The 28000-nt window shown below is 32.3% G+C and overlaps 4 protein-coding genes across 9 annotated transcripts; 2 read left to right on the top strand and 2 right to left on the bottom strand.

Moving 5' to 3' along the window:
- Positions 1-16: 16 nt before the first annotated feature.
- Positions 17-5229, top strand: LOC145963477 (adenosine 5'-monophosphoramidase HINT3). Of its 4 annotated transcripts, none has more exons than XM_083085462.1 (4): positions 18-232; positions 472-589; positions 853-1046; positions 5129-5229. In XM_083085462.1, the coding sequence occupies exons 1-4, from the start codon at positions 158-160 to the stop codon at positions 5150-5152; spliced, it is 411 nt and encodes a 136-aa protein (XP_082941588.1). In that variant the 5' UTR covers positions 18-157; the 3' UTR covers positions 5153-5229. The 4 variants fall into 4 exon arrangements, with proteins under 4 accessions (XP_082941585.1, XP_082941588.1, XP_082941586.1 ...); XM_083085460.1 differs by lacking the exon at positions 5129-5229 and adding an exon at positions 1129-1840 and having other exon boundaries at positions 19-232; XM_083085463.1 differs by lacking the exon at positions 5129-5229 and adding an exon at positions 1129-1847 and having other exon boundaries at positions 199-334.
- LOC145963475 (mitochondrial enolase superfamily member 1-like) lies at positions 1421-4476 on the bottom strand. The gene is made up of 6 exons (XM_083085457.1): positions 4311-4476; positions 3929-4031; positions 2859-2974; positions 2615-2769; positions 1966-2543; positions 1421-1828 (listed from the first exon to the last, which is right to left on the bottom strand). The coding sequence occupies exons 1-6, from the start codon at positions 4392-4394 to the stop codon at positions 1554-1556; spliced, it is 1311 nt and encodes a 436-aa protein (XP_082941583.1). The 5' UTR covers positions 4395-4476; the 3' UTR covers positions 1421-1553.
- LOC145963473 (p21-activated protein kinase-interacting protein 1-like) lies at positions 5173-8071 on the top strand. Its single transcript, XM_083085448.1, has 3 exons — positions 5173-5355; positions 5546-5708; positions 5799-8071. The coding sequence occupies exons 1-3, from the start codon at positions 5260-5262 to the stop codon at positions 7034-7036; spliced, it is 1497 nt and encodes a 498-aa protein (XP_082941574.1). The 5' UTR covers positions 5173-5259; the 3' UTR covers positions 7037-8071.
- LOC145963471 (neprilysin-11) lies at positions 7039-27996 on the bottom strand. 3 transcript variants are annotated; one of them, XM_083085445.1, is made up of 17 exons: positions 27067-27985; positions 23044-23117; positions 14052-14119; positions 13458-13636; positions 12983-13228; positions 12142-12347; positions 11556-11732; positions 11226-11324; positions 10662-10806; positions 9826-10040; positions 9436-9612; positions 9194-9356; positions 9019-9067; positions 8616-8683; positions 8348-8484; positions 8095-8259; positions 7039-7485 (listed from the first exon to the last, which is right to left on the bottom strand). In XM_083085445.1, exons 2-17 carry the CDS (start codon positions 23053-23055, stop codon positions 7309-7311), a joined length of 2283 nt encoding a protein of 760 aa, XP_082941571.1. In that variant the 5' UTR covers positions 23056-23117; positions 27067-27985; the 3' UTR covers positions 7039-7308. The 3 variants fall into 3 exon arrangements, with proteins under 3 accessions (XP_082941571.1, XP_082941573.1, XP_082941572.1); XM_083085446.1 differs by having other exon boundaries at positions 7352-8014; positions 27067-27996; XM_083085447.1 differs by lacking the exons at positions 23044-23117; positions 27067-27985 and adding an exon at positions 17381-17691.
- Between the last annotated feature and the right edge of the window lie 4 nt (positions 27997-28000).

The raw sequence follows: 28000 nt of genomic DNA, 5'->3' as shown, positions 1-28000 counted from the left end.
GGCACATGCGCAGAATGTATTCCCAACTACAGCTGTTGACTGTGAACGTCATCACATGACGTAGAATTTTGGGAAAGTTTTAATAATTTACGTTTGTTTCCAAAAAGTGGATAATATAATATTATATATGTCATTATTCGTTTAACACAAAATTTCAATGGCCGAGCAGGAGATTGATTGTATTTTCTGTAAAATTATCAGAAATGAAGAGCCGAGTGAAAAAATTTACGAGGTACAAATAGCTAACCTTTAATGCATTTTCTTGACAGCTAGAAAAAGAAAGCTCTTGAAATGTCAAATAAAGCAAGTTTAATTTGATTTAATGGGTTTTCCTGTACGTATTCTTGTTTCATATAAACAAATATATGCGCATTCAATGTATAATATATATATGTGACACATTTTTTTTATGATATTTTATTTGGATATATATGGAAATATATACATTTCTTTGTGATTTTCTTATTGTAGGATGATGATGTCACATGTATTAAAGATATCAATCCAGTATCAACACATCATTATTTAATATTATCAAATAAACATATACGCAATGCAAAAGCACTTAAACCTGAAGATTCTGATCTTTGTAAGTATTATTGATTTATATATATTTTTAAATGCATAATTTATATAGTAAAACATTTGTTTGTCATTATTTGTCATTATGTTAATAATTATTCATCACTTATTAATTATTTTATGCTAATTAAATGTTTCTAAAAAATCAAAATTTTTCTTTCTTAATCTTTTATAAAAATGTATATTATAAATGTACATTATAATGCAATTGTATATGTGAAAATATTAATTGGATGAAATCTTATTATTTTAATTATATCTGAATTTCAGTTGATAAAATTGTTGCTACAGTAGACATTATCTCAGAAAAATTGAATCTTAATCCTGCGTCTACACGAACAGGATTTCATTGGCCACCATTTAATACAGTTAATCATTTACATCTACATGTTATTTCTCCAATAGAGAAAATGAATATTATAAGGAAAATGATGTTTAGACCTAATTCCTATTGGTTTGTGAGTGTAAGTATGAAACTTTATTATATATTGCAAATATTATGCAAAAAAATTACTACACTATTACATTGCCAACTTCTTTTTACAGACTGACTATGTCAAGTCTTGCTTAGGAAATTGTAAATTATAAAGTATTATAATATTATTTGCAATAGTACGTTCAATAGTAGTTTCTTCATATGGCAACAATATAAAAAATTTGTATAATTTATAAATGAAGCATCTTATGCAAGTACATAAAATAATTATTATAAATTAGTATAAAATAATTATAAAATTTACTAAAAACTATAAGTTCATAAATTAATTAAAACAATATATATGATTTATTATGTGTATATACAGATATATGATAAAGATATTGTTTGTATATAAAGATATATGATGAATGTATTTTATAATTTATTCGAATTACAAAATGTACATAGATATACAGAGTGTTTTTGATAATGACTTATAAAGGTTTATATAAATTCTTTGCAAATTTGTTTTTGTGTTTTCTTTCAAACTTTTTCACTCAATTCTATTAGATTTCCAATAATTGCCTTCTGGATAAGCATACTCCAAAATACACTCGTCCTTAAGCTTAGTTGAATATCCAGGACGAGAAGGCGGCATATAACAAGCATTTCTTATACAAACAGGATCTTCAAATTGTTCATGTTGTTGATCCACATATTCTATCATACGATCTTCATTGGTTTGGCTTAAGCAAATGTAATCCCACATTTGAAGATGTTGAACCATTTCGCACAAACCTACTCCACCAGCATGTGGGCATATTGGTTCTAATAAAAAAGATTTTCCATTATATTTTTTGCTTTTCTAAATCAAATTAATTACAAATTCGCATCATAAGTTATGTGCTAGAATATTCTTAAAAAAATTAAGTATTATTATTTACGAACTTATTCTTCGAACTTACTGTTTTTCACTTTTGCCATGAAATATACGGCCAAAATTTCATTAATCCCGCCAATCCTTGCCGCGTCGATTTGACAAAAGTCCATCCCAAATATCAAAAATTGTTTAAACATGACGCGATTCGCGCACATTTCACCGGTAGCAAGCTTGACATCTTCCTTTAGTCTTTCTTTTATTTGAACGTGTCCCCAAACATCGTCGGGAGACGTCGGTTCCTCTACCCAAAAAGGTTTATATATCGCCAATCTGTCTATCCATTCTACCGCCTCATCGATTTCCCAGACTTGATTCGCATCCAGCATCAATTTTTTCTCAGGGCCTATGACTCGGCGTACTATTTCGCATCTTCTAATATCATCGACTAAATTCTGACCCACTTTTATTTTGAACGCCGTAAAACCGCGATCCAAGGACGATTGACAGAGATCTACAACTTGAGCATCACTGTAGCCCAGCCATCCGACTTGAGTTGTGTACGCGGGAAATCCTTTTTCTTGCAGCTCCGATTCTTGATGCTCTTTATTTCCCATTTTGTCCTGAAGTATCTTTATCGCCTCCTGCTTGGTCACTATATCCTTACTACAAAAAGATGTATTTATTCAAAATTTTGTCAGAGTATGCAATTTCGTGTAAATAATTTTTCGGCTCACATATATCGAAAATCGATAGTGGAAACGAGCTGTTTGGGCGACATGTCTGTAAGAAGCTTCCAGACAGGTTTGTTTTCGATACGTGCCCATAAATCCCACAATGCGTTTACGATAGCGGCTGTAGCTAAATGTATCACACCCTTCTCCGGTCCGATCTAAGATATCCAAATTACATTCTGATATATAGTCATCATATATACTTCAATAAGTATGTATATGTACATCACTTTTCATTATACGTTACCCATCTTAATTGTGTGTCACATGTTAATTTTCTCCAGTATGACGCAAAATTGCTAAAAATCTTCGTTGTTCTTTGATTTTTTATAATTTTAAACAAGGATTTACATGCCAGCACAACTATAAAAATTGTTATCAGTAATAAAGAAATAGTCTATACATACAGGGTGGACCATTTTAATCTATGCACCCAAATTTCTTTGTACCTAAGACAGATACGGAAAAATGATTCAGACAAAAGTTTTATGGTTTCGAGGGGGCCATAAGATGGTATCATTGGTTTGACCTTGAAGAGTTATTTGAAGGTCACATGAAGGTCACCTTTAATTTCTTAAATGGAACCTATTATTTGTCATTGCATATTCTTGTAGCTTATCTCGAGAGCTTTCCAAAACACTATAATTAAGTACTTTTTTGTTAAGTACTTTTTGAGTTATGAGGCTTGAAATAATTTCTTAATTTTACATAAACCGTAAAATATCTTGTAAAATATTCATTTTTCGATTATCTTACCTTAATACTTTTATGTACAAAATAATGAGAGGAATCAATTGGTGTAAAGACAACACATAGTTGTTTTTAAGAAAAAATATGGAATTGTTAATTGCAAATTACATATTTTTTCTTAAAAACAACTATGTGTTTTCTTTACACCAATTGATTCCTCTCATTATTTTGTACATAAAAGTATTAAGGTAAGATAATCGAAAAATGAATATTTTACAAGATATTTTACGGTTTATGTAAAATTAAGAAATTATTTCATGCCTCATAACTCAAAAAGTACTTAACAAAAAAGTACTTAATTATAGTGTTTTGGAAAGCTCTCGAGATAAGCTACAAGAATGTGCAATGACAAATAGTAGGTTCAATTTAAGAAATTAAAGGTGATCTTCATGTGACCTTCAAATAACTCTTCAAGGTCAAACCAATGATACCATCTTATGGCCCCCTCGAAACCATAAAACTTTTGTCTGAATCATTTTTCCGTATCTGTCTTAGGTACAAAGAAATTTGGGTGCATAGATTAAAATGGCCCACCCTGTATATTTAAGGTATGGTCAATAGACATACCAATTTCAGTTCCCCTTCCTAGAGTAAATGTGAGGCCATACCCTTCATATTTTTTGTCTGTTATGATCGTTACATATGCACAAGAGTAATCAGGATCAGTATGCTGTTACAAATAAAAATTAATAATATTACAAATTAATAGAATTTTTTAACAATGATATATATATAGTAGAAGTAAGATAATTAAATATATGGGTTAAACCAAACATATTAATGTTATTAAGTAGATTAATAGTAATTATATTATTTATATTATCGTGAACGTAGGAATATTTTATATTTAAAATTATATTTACAATTTTTCCAGCATATAATTTACAACTTTTCCAGCACGGAAATATATCGTTATACATATTAATTAATAATACATATATATTAATACCATTGCGTCGCTTCCATGGTAATGTAATGATGTCGGAAATCTTATGTCTTGCACTTTAATATCGATAATTCTTGCGTCGATCATTTTTCTAAATTACGGACGTTAAATAATTTTAAACCGAATACAATACAATTGCGACACTAACTGAACAGCAATTGAAGTTAACTCTAATGTAATGTGAGATAAACATCGTCATAAACATCATGTATCTTATCTTCTTATATAAATATTTGTGACGCAAATATATCACGTGATATATCTAACACAAGTACAATACTTATCTAAAGATGAGTGATTTTTTAAATTATTTATAAAAAGAGAATTTATTGCTGCGTTACCATAGATAACAATTAAACATATAGATCACATATGTTGTAATTCGATTTTGCATATGTCATTCAATGTTTCAAAATTCTTAACGTTATTTCGAATTTGCGTATGTCATTCGTTGTCAACGTTGTTTTGATGAGCCTAATAGTTCCACAGTTTTAATAAAAAAAATCATAAAAATAAATATGAAACTAAAACTGTTCTTTATCTTTATTTGAAAATTCTTGTAAAGAATAGTTCTTAATCACATTTTGTGCTTTTCTTTAAAAAAAATATGATTTGCAATGTTTGTAATTTGCATTAATCTATGACATGTATTTTAATCAATTAATACACTGTATACATGTATATGTATGTGTATATATTTTTCTCTCTCTCTCTATGTACATATTTTTTATTTAAAAATACTTCGTTAGAATAAATACTAAGCAATGATTTTACCGGCAGCGTCGAAAAATAAATATGATGTAATTCTATGTAATTTCTAGAATAGAAATAGATGGCAGTATTAAACGAATAGGCTTGAGAGAGAGAGAGAGAGAGAGAGCATCACGTCGCAATAATTTGTGATCAGCACGTGTGAATGTACGTTATGAATTAGTTATAAAATAAGAGGAAAATGTATTTAGATCCGGAGCTGCCGAATCCTTTTGAGATCATAGTGGGAACGTACGAGCAATATCTGCTCGGATACAAGGTCCATAACATCGTAAATGTAAGTAAATTTCGACACACATGTATCAGGCTAAATGTTCAATTTGTATCGGTTATATATCATGCAGTATTTTTAATCAATTTCTAAACGTCTAGTGGTGGCATAAAAAATACAAGAATAAAAATACATAATTTAAATTACACCTTTCAAATTAAAATAGTTTAAGCTAAAATTTTTTTTATATTTCCAGGAATATAACATCGAAAAGAGTTTTGCAACTCACAGCCATGTTGCAAGCATACGTAGTGTTTCCAGTAATAAATACTACCTAGCTTCTGCTGGTGCTGATGAAACAGTATGTTTGTATGACATGCGTTCTAGGAGAGAGTCTATTAAATTAATGCATCATAAAGGTACATAGATAAATTTATGTGTTTGCCTGTATCTATAATATAACAAAATAAATTTATACTAAAATAATGATCTTTATGTTTCATTTGCAGATACTATCAATTGCGTAGCATTTACTCCAGAAGGATCGCACTTGTTTACATGCAGTAGCGATGGAAGTATAAGTGCTATTCGTTGTGGTAATTGGCAACTGGATAAACACTGGCTAACAGCGCATAAAGGTTCTGCCGTCAATACTTTTGCTATTCATCCAACAGGAAAGCTAGCGTTATCTACTGGAGAAGATGGTGTGCTTAGAACATGGAATCTGGTCAAAGGTAGACAAGCTTATGCTACTAACTTAGTACCGAAATTGAAATCTGATGCCAAGTGGATAACAATCATTAAGTGGAGTCCGAGTGGTGAACAATATCTATTAGCTATTAATAGTAATATATATGTATACTCTGTAGAATCAGCTAGCATAGATAGAGAACTTACATTTGATTCAAAGGTTATTTGCGTAGAATTCTTAAAAGATACTTTAATCGCAATTGGTTTTGAGAATGGCGAAATCAAATTCTGTGATCTCAGAACTTCGGTGCATACAATGAATACAAAGGCGCATAGTATGAGAGTAAAATGTATCGCACATATGAATGACTTATTAGTAAGTGCTTCCAGTTCTGGAGAGATCAAACTTTGGAAATATAACAAGCATAGTTTGGATATGTTGCAAACTGTTAATTGTGGTGCAAGAATTACTTGTCTTTGTCTGACACAAACCTATAAAGATTTAATACAACAAGAAGAAGTTAAATTAGATGAAGACAAGGAAGTAAAAGGGAAGAACAAGCTCAGACTGAAACAGGAAGTTATTATTGAAAATGAAGGCGATTGGGAAGTCACAGACGTTACAAATCCTAAAAAAGAAACGTTAAAAATAAAACATAAAAGAAAGAGAACTACAGAAGATAATGTTCAGAGTTTAAAAAAGAAAATTCCAGAATTGAAAGAAACTATTGCTTTAAAAAGGAAGAAGAATATATTGTCGCAGACAGAAGATTCTGTTAATGATAAACCAACAAAGAAGCAAAAGTTATTAAAAGCAAACTCTTCCAAAAACGAAAAGAAACGAAAAGAGAACAGTGCTGCATCGCAAGTCACTTCGCCAACAAAAAAAATGAAAAAAATGGATAAACTCGATGAACCATCTCTCTCTCGCAAAAAGCACAAAGTAAAATTACCAACAACAGATATCGAAGATGTTCCACCTAGGAAGATAAAGAAAAAAGTGAATGCGGAAAAAGAAGTCGTACTAAAAAGGAAAAAAAAGAAGATAACACAATAAAATAGGAGGAAGAAGTCTCTTTATAAAAGTTATTATTCTCTACCGTGTGATATTTACATGATAAGCTTAAGGCTAAGAATAGCGTCTAAGAGTATATAATAAATTACTCGCTAGTTCCTATAATTGTAAATCAGTCTATTTACAATTTCTTAAAATTATCACTGCACCAACAACTGTTCTTCTTTCACGATGTATATTCAGCTTGAATGAAATAACAGTTTCTGGCATCATTGCGTTATTTTGTACCATTCGAAATAACACGAATAGAATATCTACCACAGGATACACTTGTGCGATGGATTCATTGGACTGCCGAGCGGGCATCTCCACGCTCTTGCGAATTCCGCGTTGTTCGATAACGTGCCGATAACACGAAAATGATTCGGCGCATGGACACCTTCTATCACCTTGGACTTTAGCGCTCCGTTTGTGTAATTGCCGCACCAGACCTTAAAAAAGAGATTAGCATATTCATAATTTTTGATCTTGTGAATCCTATGTTAACGAGAATTATGAAATCTTCATTTGCATAAAGTTCGTGCATTCATTTAAGATACATGTAAATTTGTTTTATAAACAAGTTTTTTTATTAACTTGACAAGAAATCTTGTGATCTTAGCGATTCAAAATGAAATCTTTTACTTATACGCTGTTCAAAGCATACAACTGAGCTTCTGAAGAAACTTTTTATATAATATTATGTTCCGACTTAGCAAATCTGGTTTGTAAATTGTTTCAGACTTAATGTTTCTCGATAAACGAGGAAATATTTATTATTACACTTTTAAACAGGAATAATTTTTAGATTTAAATCTAAGTTTAAATGTAACAAAGTATTAAGCATAATGTGTACAGAATCTTTTCTCTTTTATAACATTGACACTCTTAACTTATTAGCTTTTAAATTAGTCTCCCTCTATTCGGTACAAATTGTCTTGTATTTTTCAGCAGAGAGCTATCTGTTCGTATGTCTTTTCGCTAAAAAGCATTAAAAACTCATTTGACAGAATAAAAACGAATTGTTATCTTCGCTGACTTGAAGAACGCTTTTTTTTTACCTGAGCGAAACCCAAGAAGAACATTTGTTCGTTGCTGTAATCGACGAGACCTGGCAGAGCTTGCTGATACGGATTACGCGCAATCAGCCTTTGATATGCTCTGTAAGCTTCCCTAATGCCGCCGTTGTCGGCGATATTTTCGCCCTGAGTATTGATGCCGTTCACCTGAAAAGCAATCAAGAACGAGAAGCACCTTGGCACTCTTCTTCTTTCGGTAAACTTTCAATGAACAACGAGTTTGCTTGGTACTCACTGTGAAATTATCGCCCAACTCCGGCAAATAATAACTACTATACTGCTCGATCATACATTGCACTTTGTCGTGATAGTGTCGTAACGTCTCGTCGCTCCACCATTGACGAAGATTGCCGTTCTCATCGTACCTGCGACCTGTGACACAGAAAATCGTGTAATTCTAGATATTATTATTCAAATGCGGGTATTTTAGTACTAAAGAAAGATAAATGAATAGTCAGTTTAGCGATATTGTGCAATATGCATCATGTCGCCGATTATCGCACCTTGATCATCGAAACCATGCGTAAGCTCGTGGCCCATAATGGCTCCCATAGCGCCATAATTGATGGATCTGTAATATATAATATTAGAATTTCGAGATTTACATGATAAAGATAATTCGAATATGGAGATGTATATCTCTTTATTTTTGTTTAAAAATGTATCTAACAGATCGAATAGTGTTCTATAGATTAAGATGTAAAAGTTATTAAATGTAAAACAGCGTGACTTTTCAGCAGTCGCTGTATAAAATATTATATATCTTAAATATTATATATCAATATAGAGGACAATTAGAGAGGAAGAGAAAATCCGTCATAAATAAAAAAGCTAATTAAATGAAACATGAGTTCATGAAAATTTTGCCTCTTATCTGTAAAATATCTATGTAAAATTTATACGTACTCCAATCCATTGCCATAAAATGGAGGATGTAAAATACCAGCTGGAAAAGCTAAAATCACATTTCTTTTTAATTCTGACTCATGGGTTGAGTAATTAAATTAGTATTGTGAAAATGATAATGGACATAAACGACTATTTTAATTAAAGGGAAAGAAAGATTAACTTGGATACTTACTAACTGAATTTAATATGGCGCTATAAAACGCGTTTACCGTCGTGCCCGTCGATATCCACCTGCTTCTGTCGGGTTTTTCGCGCAAATTATTGAAACTCTTTTTCATCGCCACGTCGGTCAGTTTTAAAAAAGTCTCGAATAATTTTCCATCGATTACCTCCACCTGAAAAAACGATCGGGACGTTGCGAGGGAGGTTGCAGCAGAATTAAAATTATAAACGATACTTGTAACACACACGTACTCCTTCGTAAAACTTGTCCAACTCTTTGGGATCCGTGATCCAATCGGGAAATCCCACGAACGGTCTCATCGCATGTAATTTTCTATGGGCTCGAGCTCTCGTGCCAGTATCCATCCAATCAAGTTCCGTAACCATCTCATCGAATGCTGCTCTAATATCCGATAACATCTCCAATGCCTATCGATAATGGCATATGATAATCAGTTACATAGAATAATTGACATTATTTTAACTTTATATATTTACATTTATTTAAATTTTTATATTTACTGAAAAATATTGAATATTTTTATTATGTAGAATAATTGATATTATTTTTTTATATTCACAGAAAGTATTTCTTATAGTCTTACATATTAATTATATCATGTGCAATTGTTATGCACGAACCTTTTCTCGCGCCTGCTCGTTGAAGTATTTCTGCGCGTAAATATAACTAAGTGCCATGCCGAAGTTCGCATTGGCGTTTCCAGTGCATCCCTTCCAGCGAGGCGTCTTCTCCTTCAATCCGAAGACCTTCTGCGAGAACTGGAAGCCGAGGTCCCGAAATTTTTGCAGCGTCAAAGGAGCAACCGTCGAGTACACGCTCCACCAGATGTATCGGACTGAAAAATCGATTGGATTTTTATAATTGTAAATACATCGCGAGATCAGAACACGGACAAAGCAATTGTAACTATGCGCCTTTTTTAGAGCTTCCGATCTTTCTGCCCTTTTGATCATCTTTTTATCTCCCGTAGAAATTCATATAATATTATTTTTCTGTATCTATAAAGGGGAGAAAGAGCATCTTATGATAAAAAAAATCTATACTTTATATATCTGAATCTATAAAAGTGTTCGCAATATTTCTCTTTCTTTTCATCTTATTGATTTTTTACTTATTGTTCTATTTATTTATACATATTATTATCAATAATTATATATTATAATAATTATATATATTATTATATACTATTAAATACTATTATATATTATTATATATTATTATCGATTGGATAGATTTTAGCGGAAATGCTTATTCGTCGTTGATTATATTTGAATGTATAAACGCACGAAGGGGATGCTTCCGCGTTACAAATGCAGGCAGCTCTCCTCTCTCGCGCGTTTAGTGGTCGTAATGGAAGCAAAAGCAACTGGATGCAATGAGTAACAAGCTGGGTGAATATACATTATGCCGAGTGGCAATCGCCCTTGGTTGACGAGGACGCGTAAATTAAACGTACCTATCGTGGCGGGTTGCGTGTCGGACAGCAGCACTGGTAATTTCTGCAAATACTGCAGGTCTATTAAGATAACTCGATCTACGGTCGGATTTATGGTGACATTTGTGTTCTCGAATACAGATTCCAGATATATCGTCCAATTCCACTGAAACAACATTCGCGCGTTTGATTACTCATGATTACAATCTTAGCTCAAGTTGCGAAAAATAATTTTATACAAACATTAAGGAATCTTTCAATGTATATGATAGATATTAATTTGAAAAATAATTTTAATTTTTTTAATTATTATTTTTTATTGTTTGACTATAATTTTAAATTCACTTCATTTCTAACAATTTCGATGAAGATCTTTTTTTCATGCAACTTTAAATTAGAGAATTTTGATTAGAGTTATATATTTAAATTTTTCGACATATCTTTTTCTCACTATTTAATATTTCACAGCATTTAATTGTACTTTAAAATATTTATCATACTATCAATATTATTAAATTACTTATTTTTCATGCAAGTTGTGGATACTCTTGCTCGGAAATAAATAAAGAATTAATATCGCTTTACCTGCACTGCGTGCATATCCGTAAGTTGTTGCAGCTCATCGATCGTCACGTCGTGAAGAAGATGATCCGCGCTGCGTCGTTCCTCGGGTGTCGCCATGATCTGGACGGATTTCAAAACAATTAAACGTGCTCCTGAAATGATTATCCTCACATTGGAAGTTGAGTAATCGGAGGTAAAAGGATGTTTGATTATTCAATCGCGATTATTGTCACACAATTCCATATTAGGATTATTGCATAACTTTTCGAGAGTATGTTGCCTTTAATATAAATATATATTTTAAAAATATTAATACACATAAAATATAATTTGATAAAGCAAGGAACTTACTTTGGCGAGTTTCGTGCCGAACTCTATGATTTCATTGGCATAATTCGCGCTCATGTTTCCAGCCCCTGCGAGTTCGACCATGGACTTTATGTACTTTCTATACTCCATCAATTCTAATTGAAATCGTCGTGGATCTAGTAGGTAACGCTCGCTAAATCCGGGGGATGCTTGCTCTATCTAAAAGAAATTTATTTTCTTCTTTTATACATTGTTGCGAAAATAATATAATATTTGCATCTTAAAAATATTTTCTCAAAAGGAACAAACACAATTCAATTATGATAAGAAATTATATTTAATTGAGAGTAATTGTTAAAAGAATATAGCAAAAATCTATCATTTTTTTAAATTCCATTAATAAAAATATTGGAAATCACAAATTGAATAAAATTTAAAAAAAAAATCTAAATAGTATTCTATAAATTAATATGATCTTTGATATTCATATAAAAGAAATTTTCCATTTGTCTAAAAAGATGGTTCTTTAATCTCCCTGAAAATCAAATTTATTTTTCTGCAATTATAATTTTCCATCATTGAATGAATCTTTTTTCTTAAAATTTATAAAATAAAATTTCACTCTCACCATCATTCGATTTCTTGTAGTGTCCTTAACGTCCTCACTGATGTAAAAATTAATAAAGAGATTTAAGCCCAACGCTCTCTGTGCTACCCCTGTTAATCTCGATATATCGAGAGAAGGTATATTACCCTGCATCGGCGGATCCTTTGGCAAGCCTAATTTATCGAGTACCTGAGAAATGGGCTGTAACCCTAAGGCCTCGACACTCGCTGCAATTCGATAAATTTTTCCGTAATAAAGATATGTTCTATTATCGTTGAAGGCTACGAAATCTTTTTTTAGTTAATTTAAATTGCGCGTAACACATTTCATACGAATTTATTTCCAGTTATTCGAGAGAAATCTAAACTGATGATAATTCTGTTTAAATCATTTACACGATTGATTATGCGATTCATAATCACGATCGTTCAGAGAGGCACGCGAGTTCCGGTTACTTCTTCGTAGTAATAAAGTCGTCAATTTATCCTATCACATTGTGACTAACGCCATAATGTTAATGATATATTATGTGAGCCAAGATGTATTGTTAATTCTTTTATTTTTTTATTTCTTATGTAAATGTCAGTTTATGCATTATATCTCTGCACGAAACAACAATTGCTTGAATGCCACTGTAAACAAATTACTAGAGTTCCGTTAACGGTTGCATCGCGAAGATATAATTATTGTTTTCCTTCTTTGATATCGATCTTCGATACTCTTTATAGTTTAATTCTTTAAGAATTCAAAAATTTTACAAAAGTTCTTGATATCTATTTTTTGAAAATATTCTTAATATCTATTATTGTCAATTTGATCATATCATTTATATTATTCAATAACTTTAATCCTTAGGACTTACCGATATCCATACAGGTTTTATAAAGGGCTCTCGCTAATTTGACTGGTTTAAGATCGGTTTCCTTATCCGGCTCTTCTAGTAAAATTCTTAAATTCTCCAAAAGTTCCTCCCTAAGCAAACTTAGCTGATCCCAAAAGCTCTGGCTTTGAGGAATCGGATGCTTGTTGATCCAACCGCCACATGCGAAATTGTAGAAATCCTTGCAAGGATCCACGGATCTGTTCATCGCGCCTATTACTCGCGCCGCTAAACAAACGGATTTATGCTCTTTATATTTCAGTATATTTCAGTTTCAGCATTATCGCAATCTCGAGCAAAAATCCCGATTATTATTACAGATTAATAAAAACAATCTGTCTTGATGAGAAGATTACTCAAATTTTTTCTTAAATAAAAGTTTACAGAATTTCGTATAATACTTATCATTATCTTTTCTTGAAATGTTAAAGAATAAATAAAATGAGGCGTCACATACCTGTCTTGATGCATTCCTCGCTCTGACACATCTCCTTGTACTCTTCTTTGCGGAAGATCGCCATTTGCAACGTCAGTGCTACAATGAGAGCGATGACAGTCACTGCTAACAGCCCAACAACGATCACAAGCCTCATTTCCTTGCTACTCGATTTCTTCTCATCTTTTTGATTATAATTCCTGTTGAAAAAAAGAAAGAATTTCGGTGATATATATCGTAATTGAAGAACTTATTCTCAAACTGTTCTGAATTCTATTAAAAAATGAATATCTATTATTAGATTTTCCACACTTTAGTAATATATGATTTGTAGAGATTTCTAACTATCGCAATATTTTTATTATTAGTTTCAGAGTTTGAGTGAAACATTAATCATCACTTTGTAAAATTAACAAGCATTAAATAAAAAAAAAGAATATAAAAATTGTTTGCACAGGCTTTATAAAGTTTTTAATAAAAAATAATATTGAAAGAGTCGCTTTAATTATATTTTCAATAGAAGATGAGGAAATTAATAAATAGTGATTCAAGATTAATATAAGAAATAATAGAATATTATTGATTTTAATCTAACGAAAAGAAAATGCTAATTACCACGAAACATCAGAATTTCCTTTAGCGTTCTCCCCCGCATCTCTCTCATTGTCTTCTGGGTCGTTTACCTGCAAAAGAGAAACGATATATTGTACGTCTATTGTGTTTTATTCTTTTCCTTTTTGTTTTCATTCATGATACGTGTCCATTGAAGAATGTAAAAGTATGTATAGTTACTTGAGATGTTAATATACAAAACGAAAATAACTTGATTGATAATTTCGGTTAAAAAAAGTAATGTATCTTATGTGATTTAATTTATGTTCTTCGAGTCTTGGGAATGTGAGAGATCAAAGTCCATCCAAACAGATGCATCTTATAAAATATAATCAGGAACCTTGAAGCACCAGAATGATTGACTCTTGTGTGAATCACGTGTTGAGAAAAAAAGTTCCACAAGGAAAAAAAATTGTCTCTCCGCAGAAAGTAAGAGAAATAAAAATGTAGGAAAAGTAAATTTTAAATACTACATCTTTATTTATTCATTAAAATAAAAAAAAATAAATTCTAACAACAAAAAAAGATTATCATATTGACTATCACATTGACTATCGCCGCGATAATAATGATCTACTATCCTGAATTTTATTAGAATAGCGAAATATATCTTTAACATATATCAATTTTCTGCTGGTATTAGATGAGGATAGAATGTGATGAGTTTTAATCGAACGATCGATGCATCCAAAACGCTCTCATCTCGTTCACTCTTCAAGCGATGTTAAACTCTGCACATCTGGTCGGAACAAACCTTACATAAGCTTACATTAGCTTTTCATTTATTTTCGCGTCATTGCCGCGAATAGTTTCGACGAGTTTAATGGGGCGAGAATTGTCTGTCAACACAGGATATTGGGCACGAGGAGAATAATGTCCGAAGTAATTCCGTCGATTCTGGGACAAGGTAAAAGTATCAATCACATAGCTTGATGCCGCGACAGATGATACTTTGTCGATTTAAACCGCGCAAAACAGTCGCTTCTATCCATAATTAGCGTAAGTGAAATAAGTCGGAAAGAATGATTTCACAGAACTCGATATTATCCTTCCGTATATAATGCTAAGAATACTCGGATACTCGACTAACTCTTTATACGAGAGCATATCCCATACTGTCAGCTTGTCATAATGTAAATTATGCGCCATAAGTTTGAAGATTTGAAAATTTGCATTTATATGACATTTTCAAATTATGAAATTACTTTGGAAAGTTAACGAAAGCATAATGACATAATAATATTCTTTATATTTTCAAGATAATTCTTCGAGTACTTATTTTAAGTTGGAAATTATCTTTTTGTGTTAAAAAACATTCATAAAAAAATTAACATGCTAAAAATATTACCTAATTCGAAATATGCTTTTTACATTTCTAAATTATATCTAATGTAGACAAAAATAAAAAAATCGCACTAATTAACGTACATCACATCTTTAAAGATTATCCAATTCCCAAGTCATTCTACTTCACTGACATCAATTAATATTGATTATGGCCAACTGAATGCTCTGGCGAAAATAAGAAACTTTAAAGCGTTAACAACCGTTGAGTGAGGGTTTCCTGAGAGTTTATATGCTTTTCAAACTTTGTAAGAGCACTTACATAACGCTGTTGGGTTTTGAATGCTTATCAAACGCTGCAGTGTTGCAATTTTTGTTCTACAAACTCCTTACTAATCGTTTTTAAACTCTCGACGAACTTCCACAAACGTTCATGTAAACACCAAACAAACGTCTCATTTTTGCCAGGGTGGTCCTTGTATGCGTATCTGCATTCTATAATCTGGGATCATAATCAATGTCAGAGACGTGAAATGCTCAACTAAAATTAATGAATCAACAAGTTGACATTATTGACATTGAAATTTCTTCATTTTTCCTTAATAAGGCAGTCTCACCTGTTATCTCCTAATTTTTATGACAAATATGCATACTTCCTTCGTTGCATTATTTGATTAATCCTTTCATTTCCAATGACTTCAGTGAACATATTTTCTAAATTTATAATATACAATCATATAAAGAATATAGAGTTTTAATATTTATTTACAAATATCATTTCATATTAATTTAAAGAATAATTTTTAAAGTTGTATGCTTTACAGAGATACGAAACAAAGAATGTTTTTTTTTCAAGTCAAGAAATTCTATCTTAAAGTATTTAAGATTTTAAATAAAATATTCCTTAAGTCTGATTTTATCAACATCAACTAATTAATTTTTTTCACTATTTAATTGATTCTTTCTTCTCTTAAATCATACATGATATATTGATCATAATACGAGTAATGATAAGAACAATTTAGATAATTGCGATTGGCGCTAATTGACGTTGGTGTAATACGCTTCGAGCTTTCTAAAAGCCGGATTAGCGCCTTCGTGTTTATAACCGAGAGACAAGAATCCGATTTTCCGCGCGCGGTAGAGATGCATCGGCTTGCGGCCGACAACGTTTCCATTATACGCGCTTCGACCTACCGAATCGACAGACTTTTGCGCGAGAAATACTCGAGCGCCGGCGCCCTTTTTTCCCTCGTTTTCTTCTTTCTATCCGTCTATCGTGTATATAAACCGTACGGAATTGCGCAATCATGTATCTGTTATTCCAACTGCCTCTACACTCGATTAAACAGAGCGATTCTCTGCGAGATATCATATACACACCATGATTCTTAGTTATTTTTAGCTATTTTCTCTGTTTACTTTTCGCCTTCTTCTCCTTAATCGCCTTCTCTCTAAAGCCTGAGTGAAAAAAGTACCATTATTGTACATTTATCAATTATTTAATATCGATTATAATGTATATCATATAATTCATTATTTGTTAAGAAATTAAAAAAAAATTGATTATTAATTATATATTTTATAAGAGAAAGAGAGATACAGCTCTTACTCTCGCTATTTTTTCTATCATAAATTTTACCATAAATTGATTAAAATTTATTATTTCTTCTAAAAATGAAATATAATAGAATAATATTTTTTATATTTTATATTCATTTTATATTCATATTTGTCATGTTTTTGTAGAATCACGCGCGAAATTATCAAAATTATATTATTTTTTCCTTTCATTCTTCTTCGTCATGATATATGGCTATTTAATTTTTAATGATCGCAATTATAAAGAGTAACATGTAATTTACGATCGTGAAAAATGCCAACTACACATGGATTAATTTCTTCTTTATATTCAATTCATATGAATTATGTACCTCGCAGTAGCGTGAAAATTCACGGAAACTCGAATAGGAAAATTACATTTCGGTTACATCAACAACTGAACATGTGTTTTACATTGATGATGTTTTTCACTGATAAGCACTCACAAGTCGGCAATTGTCATCGGCCTCTTGCTCGCTACCGATCGCGCTGTCCTTGCAGCCAGGTAATTGTCATCCATCTAACGTCGCTTCCGATATGGCGTCGTCGTCCTTGCGTAAGATTTCACCGTTTAACGTCAAGTCAGAGATGTAAATCCCACCTAGCGATTAACAGCGCGTCTGACATTGAATTTCACGACGGATCGATAGAATTTCAATTCGTCCCAACGATCGTAATCGGGAAGTACTCGACGAATTGGCTCACGTTCGCGAACATCGCGACGAATATCTTCACGTATCTTTACGCGCGATCTGCTATTAAGTGGGATCATCGACGAACGACGACTGCTTTCATATGCACTTGTTGATAACAGAAGTCATCGGGTGTATCTCTCGACGAAAGATTACACGTACATATTATTCGCGCCTACGAAACTCCACTGTTTCCCTCCTTATTCCGCCGCGGAATAGCGTATAATTAATCTCTTGCATTACGTTGATAAATGAATTCCTCCGATCGATGACGGATCATGCGATAAACAATGAGGGCCGTCGGTTAAGCATGCATAATTCACTCTTCTTTCCCCATATTTACATCACGGTAAGAATTACGACTTGGAGAGATAAAAATTGCAAAGACAATGTTTAATGTTTTTATTTCTTCACGCAATCAATGTCAGATTATGATATCAAGTGAGAAATTATGTGAGTTCTTTTCTTGCGTACATTCATGCACAATTTATGTGGAAAATTAATAAATTAATTAAGATAATTTTTAATATTAATTAAATTAATGTTTTAAATCTTGCGTCCAATAGAATAGATGAATAAAATATATCAGAAACTTCTTTTATTTTGCATTAGCAAATAAACTTATAATAAAATGTATAATTCAATCTGCATGTATTTCCAATAAAAATGAACCATGTAATGAGGTTTTATGGCTAGTCATTAATTCCTATGAATCTCTCCGACAAGAGAGTCATAATTACTCGGACGAAATCATTTTTCTTTAGAAGAATATTAGTTTCATTTATGAAATTTAAATTAATGGTAAGAACTAATGTATTTTTGTCGAGTTTCTAAATTTGAAAAGTAGGTTGTACAAGTCATCCATAGCGATATAATCTTTGAATTTAAGATGATTAATTTTCACATAATTGCTTCGTTCTACCAAAAAAATGTAATTTCTTGCTAATTATTCTTCTTATTTTCTTATTATCGCATATTTTTAAAAATTTCTATAAAATATGTAACGAGATGATAATTTATCAAATAATTAATTTCGAGTTAAAGATGAGCTCATTAAATATGAGATTTACCCGATAGCATTTGCATAATTAATTTTTTAACGCGTACGATTAATTTTTATACATTTCTGTCAAAACTTTCAATCATCGAATTTTTTACTTTAGGTACAACAATTGTTCAGGTTTTCTGTAGCACGGTTAAATACATGATTTATCGATATATACTCTTCTAATCGATTCTTAACTCTAGTCAGGTGCGAGTCAACTCGCACCTGACACGAGCAACTCGCGCCCGCGGCGACGTACTATGCGGTATTTATTTGCCGTCAGAGTTTTTCAGCTCATCACGTACGAGATAATCTAAAACGTTATAAAAGACATTGACTCCGATCATCGTACGGCACGTGAGTATCTATCGCTCAATCTGTATGCTGCACGCTTCTGTTCACATCTCCATTAAATCGGCATTAAAAATTTGCAACACAAATATATCTTTTAAATGTAATATAGATCGCATCAGAACATATAAGTACACATACACATCTGGCAGATTGTTTGGTAAATGACTTAATATCTTTGTCTCATGAATTTTAATTTTTTTAGACATAAGCTTCATAATATATCATCGACATCAAGACAGTTGGTTTTTTTCTTTCCTGCCATAAATAATAAGATTTTTCCATTCTTTCCTAAAATATACTGATGTTTTTGATGTAAAATTAGCTAAGTATAAAGGAAATTTTGCTTATACGTTTCAAGTCATTTATCTCTCTAGACGGCCTTCGTTATCTCTATCATCATAATTGCATTGTGCAGATTGAATAATACCTTTTCCGCTGAAAATGTCAATTTTCTTTATAAGTATTTTTCACAACAGTGTCATTTCAGCGCAAAAGCAATAACAAAAATCTAAGGAATAATTTAAACTGCCTATTTTGACAATGATATATAAATCAAAATCTCTTATAATTAGATGTGTTACGTATGAGTTATAATCGTATCTCTCGCGAGCGGAAATTAATTACATTTTTAAATATGCCGTTTGTGCCACTTCCAAAATAAACGGCTCGACTTAGAAATTTGGCCAGTATCACAGGTCGTTGTCGTCAGTCTTTCCTCCGTCGAGAGACTCGGATGATGTTTTCGCGAGACCGATTCATTATTCTCGTTTACGTTCGCAGACTGTTCTCAGAAGAAGAGACAAATGTTTGGTGTATTTTTGTTGGAATATTTCCTCGCGCAAAAAATATACGTACAACGAATATGCACATCTGATTTCACTCGTATTTCATTCGTTTATTTATTTCGTCACGATCTTCGTGAAAGAGATTCATCTGATATATTTATATCAAAATGGCGTTGCTGAAAATCATTTTATTTGTGTCAACAGAAAATCTTCATAAAATAAGATGGAAAACTTAAAGGAAGATGCAATAGTTACAATTCGTATTCGCCATTTTTCTTCGGCGACAAGCGATTAAATTATTTTTTAGCGATTACCGTCGTAAAATTTAGGTCGAAGGAAGTTTGTCACAGGCCACCTTCAAAAGTGACGAACACTCGAGTCTACAGTGTGTATCTGTGTATGTATCGCGTCCTGCTGTTTCGCTCGTCGCAAGTGGAATGCCTCAATGCTTCATTGAGAGGATTCTATTTCAACGACACGAATGTGGGAGTCATAAGTGTCGCCGCGCTGTTGATGCTTGAAACCCATTATCGCGCTATTACTTGATAATAATACAATTACGGTAGCGAAGGTGGTCACTGACTTCTAGCTTCAGCGAACGAGGCGATTCTTTGTCCGGAGTATCCTTTTCCTTTCCGCGTCTACTTTACTGCAAGCTAATTAAATCGAAATCTTTGGAAAAAATGATTTGCTAGAAAGATAACTGGAGGAAGATTTTTGCAATCTTTATTTTTGCAAAATCGTGCTTTCACAGATTTTTTTTATTCCGTCTTGATTTTTCATTAATTGATAAATCTTAACAAATTTATAGAGAGTTTATGACTTGTGACTAGATTATACTTGATCAGACGAATTCGTTTTAATCACATCATTTTCTCAGATTTCGAATACGCTAAGCGATCAATATTTGATAACCCTGACAATGCAAGTCGCGAAGCGCAACCACTGCATTGCTTAATGACTTCTGAGAAAGGGTTCGTGAAATGAATTCGTTTCGAGTACTCTTCTCGCTATTGACTTGAATTTCTCGAGCGATTCTCAACTCGCTGCGGATCTATTTGTACGCTCCACTTCTTTTACCTACTTTTTCGATGAAAGAAACAATAATGTTTTCGTAATCTCGTTAAAATATGGGGTCAATGTGCAAGCTCACACCATCACCAGATAATAAAGTAGTAGAAGAGATGAATAGAGAAAGGAAGTAGATTGATTACGAGTGAATAAAAAGTTGATAAGATTATTCCAATTATCTATCTATCCGAGCATTCGAGAAGCTAAGAGCGTTAAAATTTTGTAGTTTAGCTTTAACTTTCGTCTTAGTCTTATTTTTCATTCTTTTTACTTCATTTATAATCATTTAAACTGGGGAAACAATTTACATATAATATATATATAATTCAGAAAAATGCATCAACTATGTAGTAGTCCTGCGAAAGGAGAAAATCGATATTTGCCATAAATGGTACCATCTGCCTCGAGCATGAATAAAACGCGATATTCGTTGTTAGCAACTGGTCTTATTGTAATTATCCTTTACCTGCAACCGATTGGCCTCTTTTTCCGTCAAATAAGAAAACTCCAATCGGTCTCAGCAATGTTCAACTATTTGCGGTTTCTAACGAAGTATAGTCGAACACGGCAGTTTACTTTTTCCTCTTAATTGGATTTATAATCGAAGAAAATAACGATTGATCGACTGATTGTGCAAGCCAAAAATTCATGATCGTGAATATAAAATTATTTAATATATAATTATAATTATATAGTATCTCTTAAAGTGCTTTAGTTTCATTATTTACAATAGCAACTATATCTAAATTTGAAAAAATCTGAAGCAATGATCAGTACAAAAATCAATGGAAAGATAATTACTAGAAAATTTGGAGCAAAATTACTAAAATAATTTCTATGATATATATTTTTACATGATTTTAGAAATAAGAACCGAGTTTATTCTCAAATCATCTCTCTATAAATCTCAATATTCTTTTAAGATAGATCTTTTTCGAATTATATTGTAGCGCAAATACTTTGCTCGATGATTTCCATTCTTCGTATTAACATCTGTGCGGAATAGATCGCAATCATTTGCGCCTCACCTTACGTATCGCGTATAATGATAAGTCAAGGCAGTGGGTGCGTATGTTTTATGCAGATCAGCACACACGTAACGCGAGGAACGAGAAGTACGGATATCGATAGCAAAACGAGAAGAAGGAAGAAGGATTCGATAACCGGAAAGAAAACTGTCAACAAGTGGGAGGAGACTGAATACTCAATCTATAATCGATTCTTTGAATGTAATACTTATCGCAAATCTCTACGATTTTTTTTAATCAAGTCTTTTTTTTATTAATTCCTTTTTTTTAAACTCAATGCGCTGCATTAGATAGAGTTCATAAATTAATGTAATATTATCGATGAAATATTTGAATGTAACGATTCATCGTCGTTGAAGTAACGAACAGGATAATCCTTCAAAATAAAAATTCAACAATTAGAATTGATTTAAATAAATCGCTTCCAATTGCGTGATGTTGTTTTCCTGACAATATATACACGAGATGAATGTGAAACGAGATTATTATACGAACATGTAGGATTAGCATGAAATTTTAAGAACGTATTCCTTGATTTGGAGACGATTTTATCTCGCAACTTTTTACTACGCATTTTCTGCTCGAATCTTGCAAGTTTTCGGGCTATGACTTTGATAATTACTTTATCAAGTAAAGTTTTTAATAGAAATTAAACATTTTCTTTATCACTTTCTCAAAGCGTTAAAGAAATATACGATAAAAAATTTCGTTTAAATTTCTAAAATTTTTTTGTTTCCGTTGAAAGATAACTCGTGATAAATATTTGCTCGTAATATTCTTTTTTAGCCTCGAACAGTAACAAGTAACAAGTATACTAAGCATGGTAAATAGTAAATATCTATCGTTTTAGAAGCATGAAAGATAAGAAAATAATCTGCTATGCATACGTGTAATTATGTTATAAAGAAAATCGTGCACGTATCTGTAAAATAAATAATTCCTTTGACTTTATATTTTCGCAAGAGGAAAAGAGTCGACTCTTCAAATCGGTTAAAGAATAGATGATTGAATTAATGAGACAGCCGGTACGACGACATCCGAATCCAACTTATCTTAGTCTCTACGTCGTCATCATATTATATCGACGAACGATAAATATAGATGCACGGAAGAAAAAATGCACGCGCGTCTCACCTTGTATCTCATCTTCGCGTCTCCTTCGCCGTCTTGTTCTTCCTGAATGGTCTCTAGACTCTTAAGCGGCGTGTCTGCAAAAGGAGGAAAAGAATTATTATTAAAAATGTCCCTGCGCGTCTGGGTACAAATGCGACGACGGGACCGTGAATCATCTGTTTTGCATTGAATAAGAGAAAACGCGCGCAAGATAATATTCTTTTTGTCTTCTTTCTCCTCGCGCTTTGTGATGATGATACGCATGCCCGTCTTTTCGGGAAGACAATAATGTCGCGACACTCTTGTCTGCCTCCCGAAAAACTTTCGTCGAGTTTCAGTCTGTCACGACTGTCGTATTTTAAATATACATAAATATATATATTTTGTGTACTGAATACGTGCAAGATATTTGCTTCGTTCAGTTCATCTCGAAAATGCAGGCTCGTAAAAACGAGTTATTAATACATATGAGTTTCGAGAGAAAAAGAAACGGATGAACGCGTCGACTTTTACCGGATATAAAGACTTCGGTAGTACGGATGATATGTGACGCTTTCATAATGATTTACCTTCTCAAGATCAGCACGGTACATTAAATAGTTAACGAATCATGCACGGCTTGATAGCTCGATTGTTTCTCTCAAAGCTTTCATTTCCATAAGACACATATGCATATATGTTTTCTTGCATCTATACAATTTTTTTATCGGAAAATCTAAAGAAGGAAATCAAGAGATAAGATATTATATACCATATAAGGGAAGTTTATTAGTTAAAGATGCGTGTATTTATGCGGATATTTCACACCATGGATTTTCATACTTCGGCGGGTACTCTCTACACGTCCGTGGAAAGAAAACGAGAGGATTTATCTCGATTAGCGGGTTAAACCGCGCGGAAAAGCGCGCACGGCCATCTAATCACGATTTACTCCCTTTTGTGCCGCGAAATTACGTCGTGAAATCGCGAGATCATTATTAAATCGGATGCATCCTGGCGAATCGAGACGAAAGCGTACGCCACTCTCGTTCAGGATCGGTGTATTATAGAATGTATATGCGCTGATACAAATTTTGATATCACAATTATCGCACTGATTATTGACAGTTTTTTTATATTGTCAATTGTTGTATTTAATCGTGACAGAAAACAAGGTAAAAAGAATTATTTCGAAATCATTTTATTCAATTTTAATTTTTTTGGCAAAACAGAAAATAAATTTAAAATTATTGTAGAATAAAGAGAAAAAAAAGGAAATGTATCGAATTCTTTTTACATTTATCTCGATTTCTCGTAATAGTTCCCATATCGCAAATACCACATATTGAGTTTGCACGTGTACTGTATATATGTATTATAGTTTACATTACTTATTTTCAAATGATCATGATAATTTTTTTTATGGTGCGGTTAAAAAATTCTTCTTGTTCATTTATACTTATATAATTTGTTGTTTATAATATGCGAGATTTTTTAAGTAATCTTTATAATCTTTTTACGATGCGGTTAATTTTTCACGTTCTTTGCGCTTACATAATTTGTTATTTATAATATTATAAATATGTATACAACATCGACAGCAGTTGAACATATGTATCATATGTTCTAAAGCAACTTACTGGCCGTTTAAATCCGATCCTGCTCTCGCTCTACGCGATGCTTTCGATTTTGCGTCTACTAATCGACACGCATCTCCTGCATGAGAATCGTAGTGCAACAGTTGCGTATAGTCATCTTCGATCATTTAATGCAGCCGCGCTTAAAGATACAATATTGACCTGACTGTAGATATACGTTTGCTTTTATGTAATAAAATGTCTACAGTTGCAGCTACACTTGTGATATATTACTGTCTAAAATCGAAATTGAACATTTGCGGATGTATTATAAATACGTTAGCTAATGCTCTTTTCAAACGAAATGAAATAACCGATATATAAGTTTCATTCAAGTACTAAAGAGAAATGAAGTTTCCTCTAGCATTAACATAACGTATAGTTCATTATTGTGTGATGGAAACAATTTTATGTTGTGAAAACCTTTATTTAAATGATATTTTAATTAATTAAAATTTTTTTCACTCCATAGGCAATATAATTATTTCGGGTAACAAAAACTTTTAGCACTTCAATATTTATTAGAGAGAAGGATGCTAAAAACATTTCAGACATATGAATCTTATCAAGGTTCGCATGATGTTGAAGATATAAACGACCAGCGTTGCTAATTTTGAGAGAAACAGTTTCTTTGTACGGACACAGAAAAACTCACCGAGAGGTCGCATAACATACATGTGTGTAGAAGCACCCGTTTTAAAATCTATTCATAAACGCGGAACGCGCGCGTGTTAAAAGAGATGCGCTGCGTTCATTAAAAGACGTTCGTTTCCCGCCGAGAGAGATATCGCATAAATTCGAAATTTAACTTCTTTAAAGCGAGACGATACACTAACCGCACTCCTGGCGTCTCGCCAGAGGGTAATTTAATGTCGGAGAAAAGCGCTTTTGTTGAAGGCACGCTATTAATCTTCCCCACATCACGTGCATTTTTTCAATTATATTTTTCTCGAATTCTTTATATCGTCGGCTTAAGGTGAATCGATTATCGTACTTCCACATCTTATATAGTATGGAGAAATTTTTGCAATATAAAAATTTCCCATTAAAAATTATATATACTTACGATAAAATAAAAATATTCGCTTCATAATAATAAAATGTTATAAATTTTAAATTAAAATATTATTATAAATTATAAATTTAATAAAATATATAAAATACATAAATACATAAATAAAATTCTTGATAAATTCAGATTTAATGTCTAATTAAATGTATTATTAAATATATATATATATATATATATATATATATATATATTTATTTATATATATTCAATTAATTATATATTATATAATTAAATATATAATTTATATACTTTCCCTTCTTCAAAAAGAGAAACGAAATTTTAATCACTAAAAAATTTAAGGAAATAAGCTATTGTTATTACGAACATTGTCTTAAGTAAAGTGTGTTGAAAAACGATAATCGCAACACAAGCATAACAAAACTGTGGTTTGCAACGTGAAGGAAGATGCGCAAAAAATTTATCTGAGATATTCACAATATCACAAAAGAGAGAAATGCTTTCTCTTCCGATAAATATATAGAACTCTCTAATCTTATCAGCATCAAATAAGTAGAATACGCAAAAACTTTATAAAAATAAATTGAAAGCAATTTATATGTATAGGATTGATAGAATTTTGTTAACTCTTTCACAAATTAATAATCTTTTTAAAATGGCTAAATTCGCTAATATTTACATGTACAATTCGAGAACTTTTAAAGGAGTGCAATAATCCTATTCTTTTTACGTAACTTAAATTCTGCATGTTTTGTATTGAAAAATTTGAAACATACGTCATACGATAACTTTGCTAAACTGTGTCACTATCAATAGATGACTATATATAGAGAGATACGCTAGATTAGAAGTCTATGTCTTAGAAAAAAAGACCTTCGACCCCTCAATGTGCAATACGCGCATCGCGTGCGAGTGCAAATATTTAATGTATCACGTGCATTGTTCCCAGAAAAAAATCTTATATAATGGTATTTATAAATAGTAGTATTAAACGAATTTTGCATAATAGTTATCTAAAAAAAAGTTAGAACTATAAATGTTAAAAGGATGTTTTTCTTCGAATAATATTCTTCTTCATTGATTTGCAAATTTACTTTCTTGATTATCGAAAGTAAATGCATAATTGAGATTTTCACAGGATTTTTTCTTAGGATTATTAATCTCGCAAAAATATATATATTTTGCACTAACACACTTTAAATTCTTTAAATATTATTTTTAAAAATTGCTATATTATATATACTATAAATATTTTTTTAAATATACAAAATAAAATATATTAAACTCGTTGAGATAGATATTATTCATTTCTTTTTTTTTATTTTGCCAAAAGACTGGCATCTTGAAGATACATCTCTCTTAATGTATCGCGCGATATATCGATTGACAAGCGCTCACCTGTTTGCAGCCTCCCTCGACGAATCTCTCATAGACTCATATTAAAGTACTGTGCGCGTGCTTCAATTTTTCTTCCTCTTCGCTTCGCGAAATATCTCTGTAGAGGAAACAAATAGTCGGAAAAATCGGCGCGAAAATGCGAGCGCGCGTTCCTTTCTGTCGCGAATTTTCCTTCTGTCGCCGCAGCCGCTTCACGTCATCCCTTCGGCCCCTCGTGCGGGCCTCGTTTCCTTTATTTTTTCTTCCTCCCTTTCTTCTCCCTGAGTTTTAACAGCCGCGTGTACCGGTCGCGACGGAGGATGCGACTCGGGGACCGTTAGTAAACTAAACTGAAGTTTCGGCTTGCGGAGGAGCGACTCTAATCTTCGAATCCCCCACCATTTCCGCGCCACGATGTCCCGTCAGGGACGGATCGATTCAGTGCAGTTTAATTAAGCTGTTGCGCGAATTTTCTTCTCGAGACGTCCAAAAAATTGGGAAAAATGTTTTTCCTAGAATAATCACTTAATCGATATTAAAATGCGTCATTATATATCAGACACTCCTCAATCATTCTTTCGACTGGTCTCCATATTTTTCATTTTCTGTGACTTCTGTATTTTTTATAGATTTATTTCTCTACAAATAACATTCATTGCCTGCATCAATCGATCATGGTCAAATGTAATGATCCTAATCACTCAAGATAATATCAACTTCGCGCAAAATTCACCATTCATCATCCAGATTCCATTGTCCCGATTTGCTCGAAATCGTCTTTGACGCGCGTCGACAGCGGGCGCCCGATGATGGCGACGCACGTCGATCCCGATCGGTCGACGTCGTAGATCTTCGCGGTTTCTCGGCGGCGCGTTTTAAAGAGACGAGGGTTTCACGGTCCGCCGGCATTTGCCGCAAGGCCTCGCAGGCAGGAGGTGTACTAGGAGCGCTCCGC

This window comes from Camponotus vicinus, unplaced genomic scaffold (genome assembly GCF_025532165.1).
Source record: "Camponotus vicinus isolate PSW18456_S1 unplaced genomic scaffold, iyCamVici1.0 SCAF_12, whole genome shotgun sequence".
Lineage (NCBI taxonomy): Eukaryota > Metazoa > Arthropoda > Insecta > Hymenoptera > Formicidae > Camponotus > Camponotus vicinus.
The sequence above is the reverse complement of the archived record's forward strand: the minus strand, read 5'-3'. Positions and strand labels throughout refer to the sequence as shown.

Bases quoted from the DNA above. Each gene is read 5' to 3' on its own strand.
- LOC145963471 (XM_083085445.1), bottom strand. The intron at 10,807-11,225 runs GTAAAGCGATAT...ATGTTGTTTCAG, and splicing joins CGGATATGCACGCAGTGCAG to TGGAATTGGACGATATATCT. The intron at 9,357-9,435 runs GTACGTGTGTGT...TCGTTTTTTCAG, and splicing joins TGGACAAGTTTTACGAAGGA to GTGGAGGTAATCGATGGAAA.
- LOC145963475 (XM_083085457.1), bottom strand. From the start codon at position 4,394: ATGATCGACGCAAGAATTATCGATATTAAAGTGCAAGACATAAGATTT. The intron at 2,975-3,928 runs GTATGTCTATTG...CAATTTTTATAG, and splicing joins AGGAAGGGGAACTGAAATTG to TTGTGCTGGCATGTAAATCC. The intron at 2,770-2,858 runs GTAACGTATAAT...TGGATATCTTAG, and splicing joins GTGACACACAATTAAGATGG to ATCGGACCGGAGAAGGGTGT.
- LOC145963473 (XM_083085448.1), top strand. From the start codon at position 5,260: ATGTATTTAGATCCGGAGCTGCCGAATCCTTTTGAGATCATAGTGGGA. The intron at 5,356-5,545 runs GTAAGTAAATTT...TTATATTTCCAG, and splicing joins AGGTCCATAACATCGTAAAT to GAATATAACATCGAAAAGAG. The intron at 5,709-5,798 runs GTACATAGATAA...TTTCATTTGCAG, and splicing joins TAAATTAATGCATCATAAAG to ATACTATCAATTGCGTAGCA.
- LOC145963477 (XM_083085459.1), top strand. From the start codon at position 158: ATGGCCGAGCAGGAGATTGATTGTATTTTCTGTAAAATTATCAGAAAT. The intron at 233-471 runs GTACAAATAGCT...TTCTTATTGTAG, and splicing joins CGAGTGAAAAAATTTACGAG to GATGATGATGTCACATGTAT. The intron at 590-852 runs GTAAGTATTATT...TCTGAATTTCAG, and splicing joins ACCTGAAGATTCTGATCTTT to TTGATAAAATTGTTGCTACA.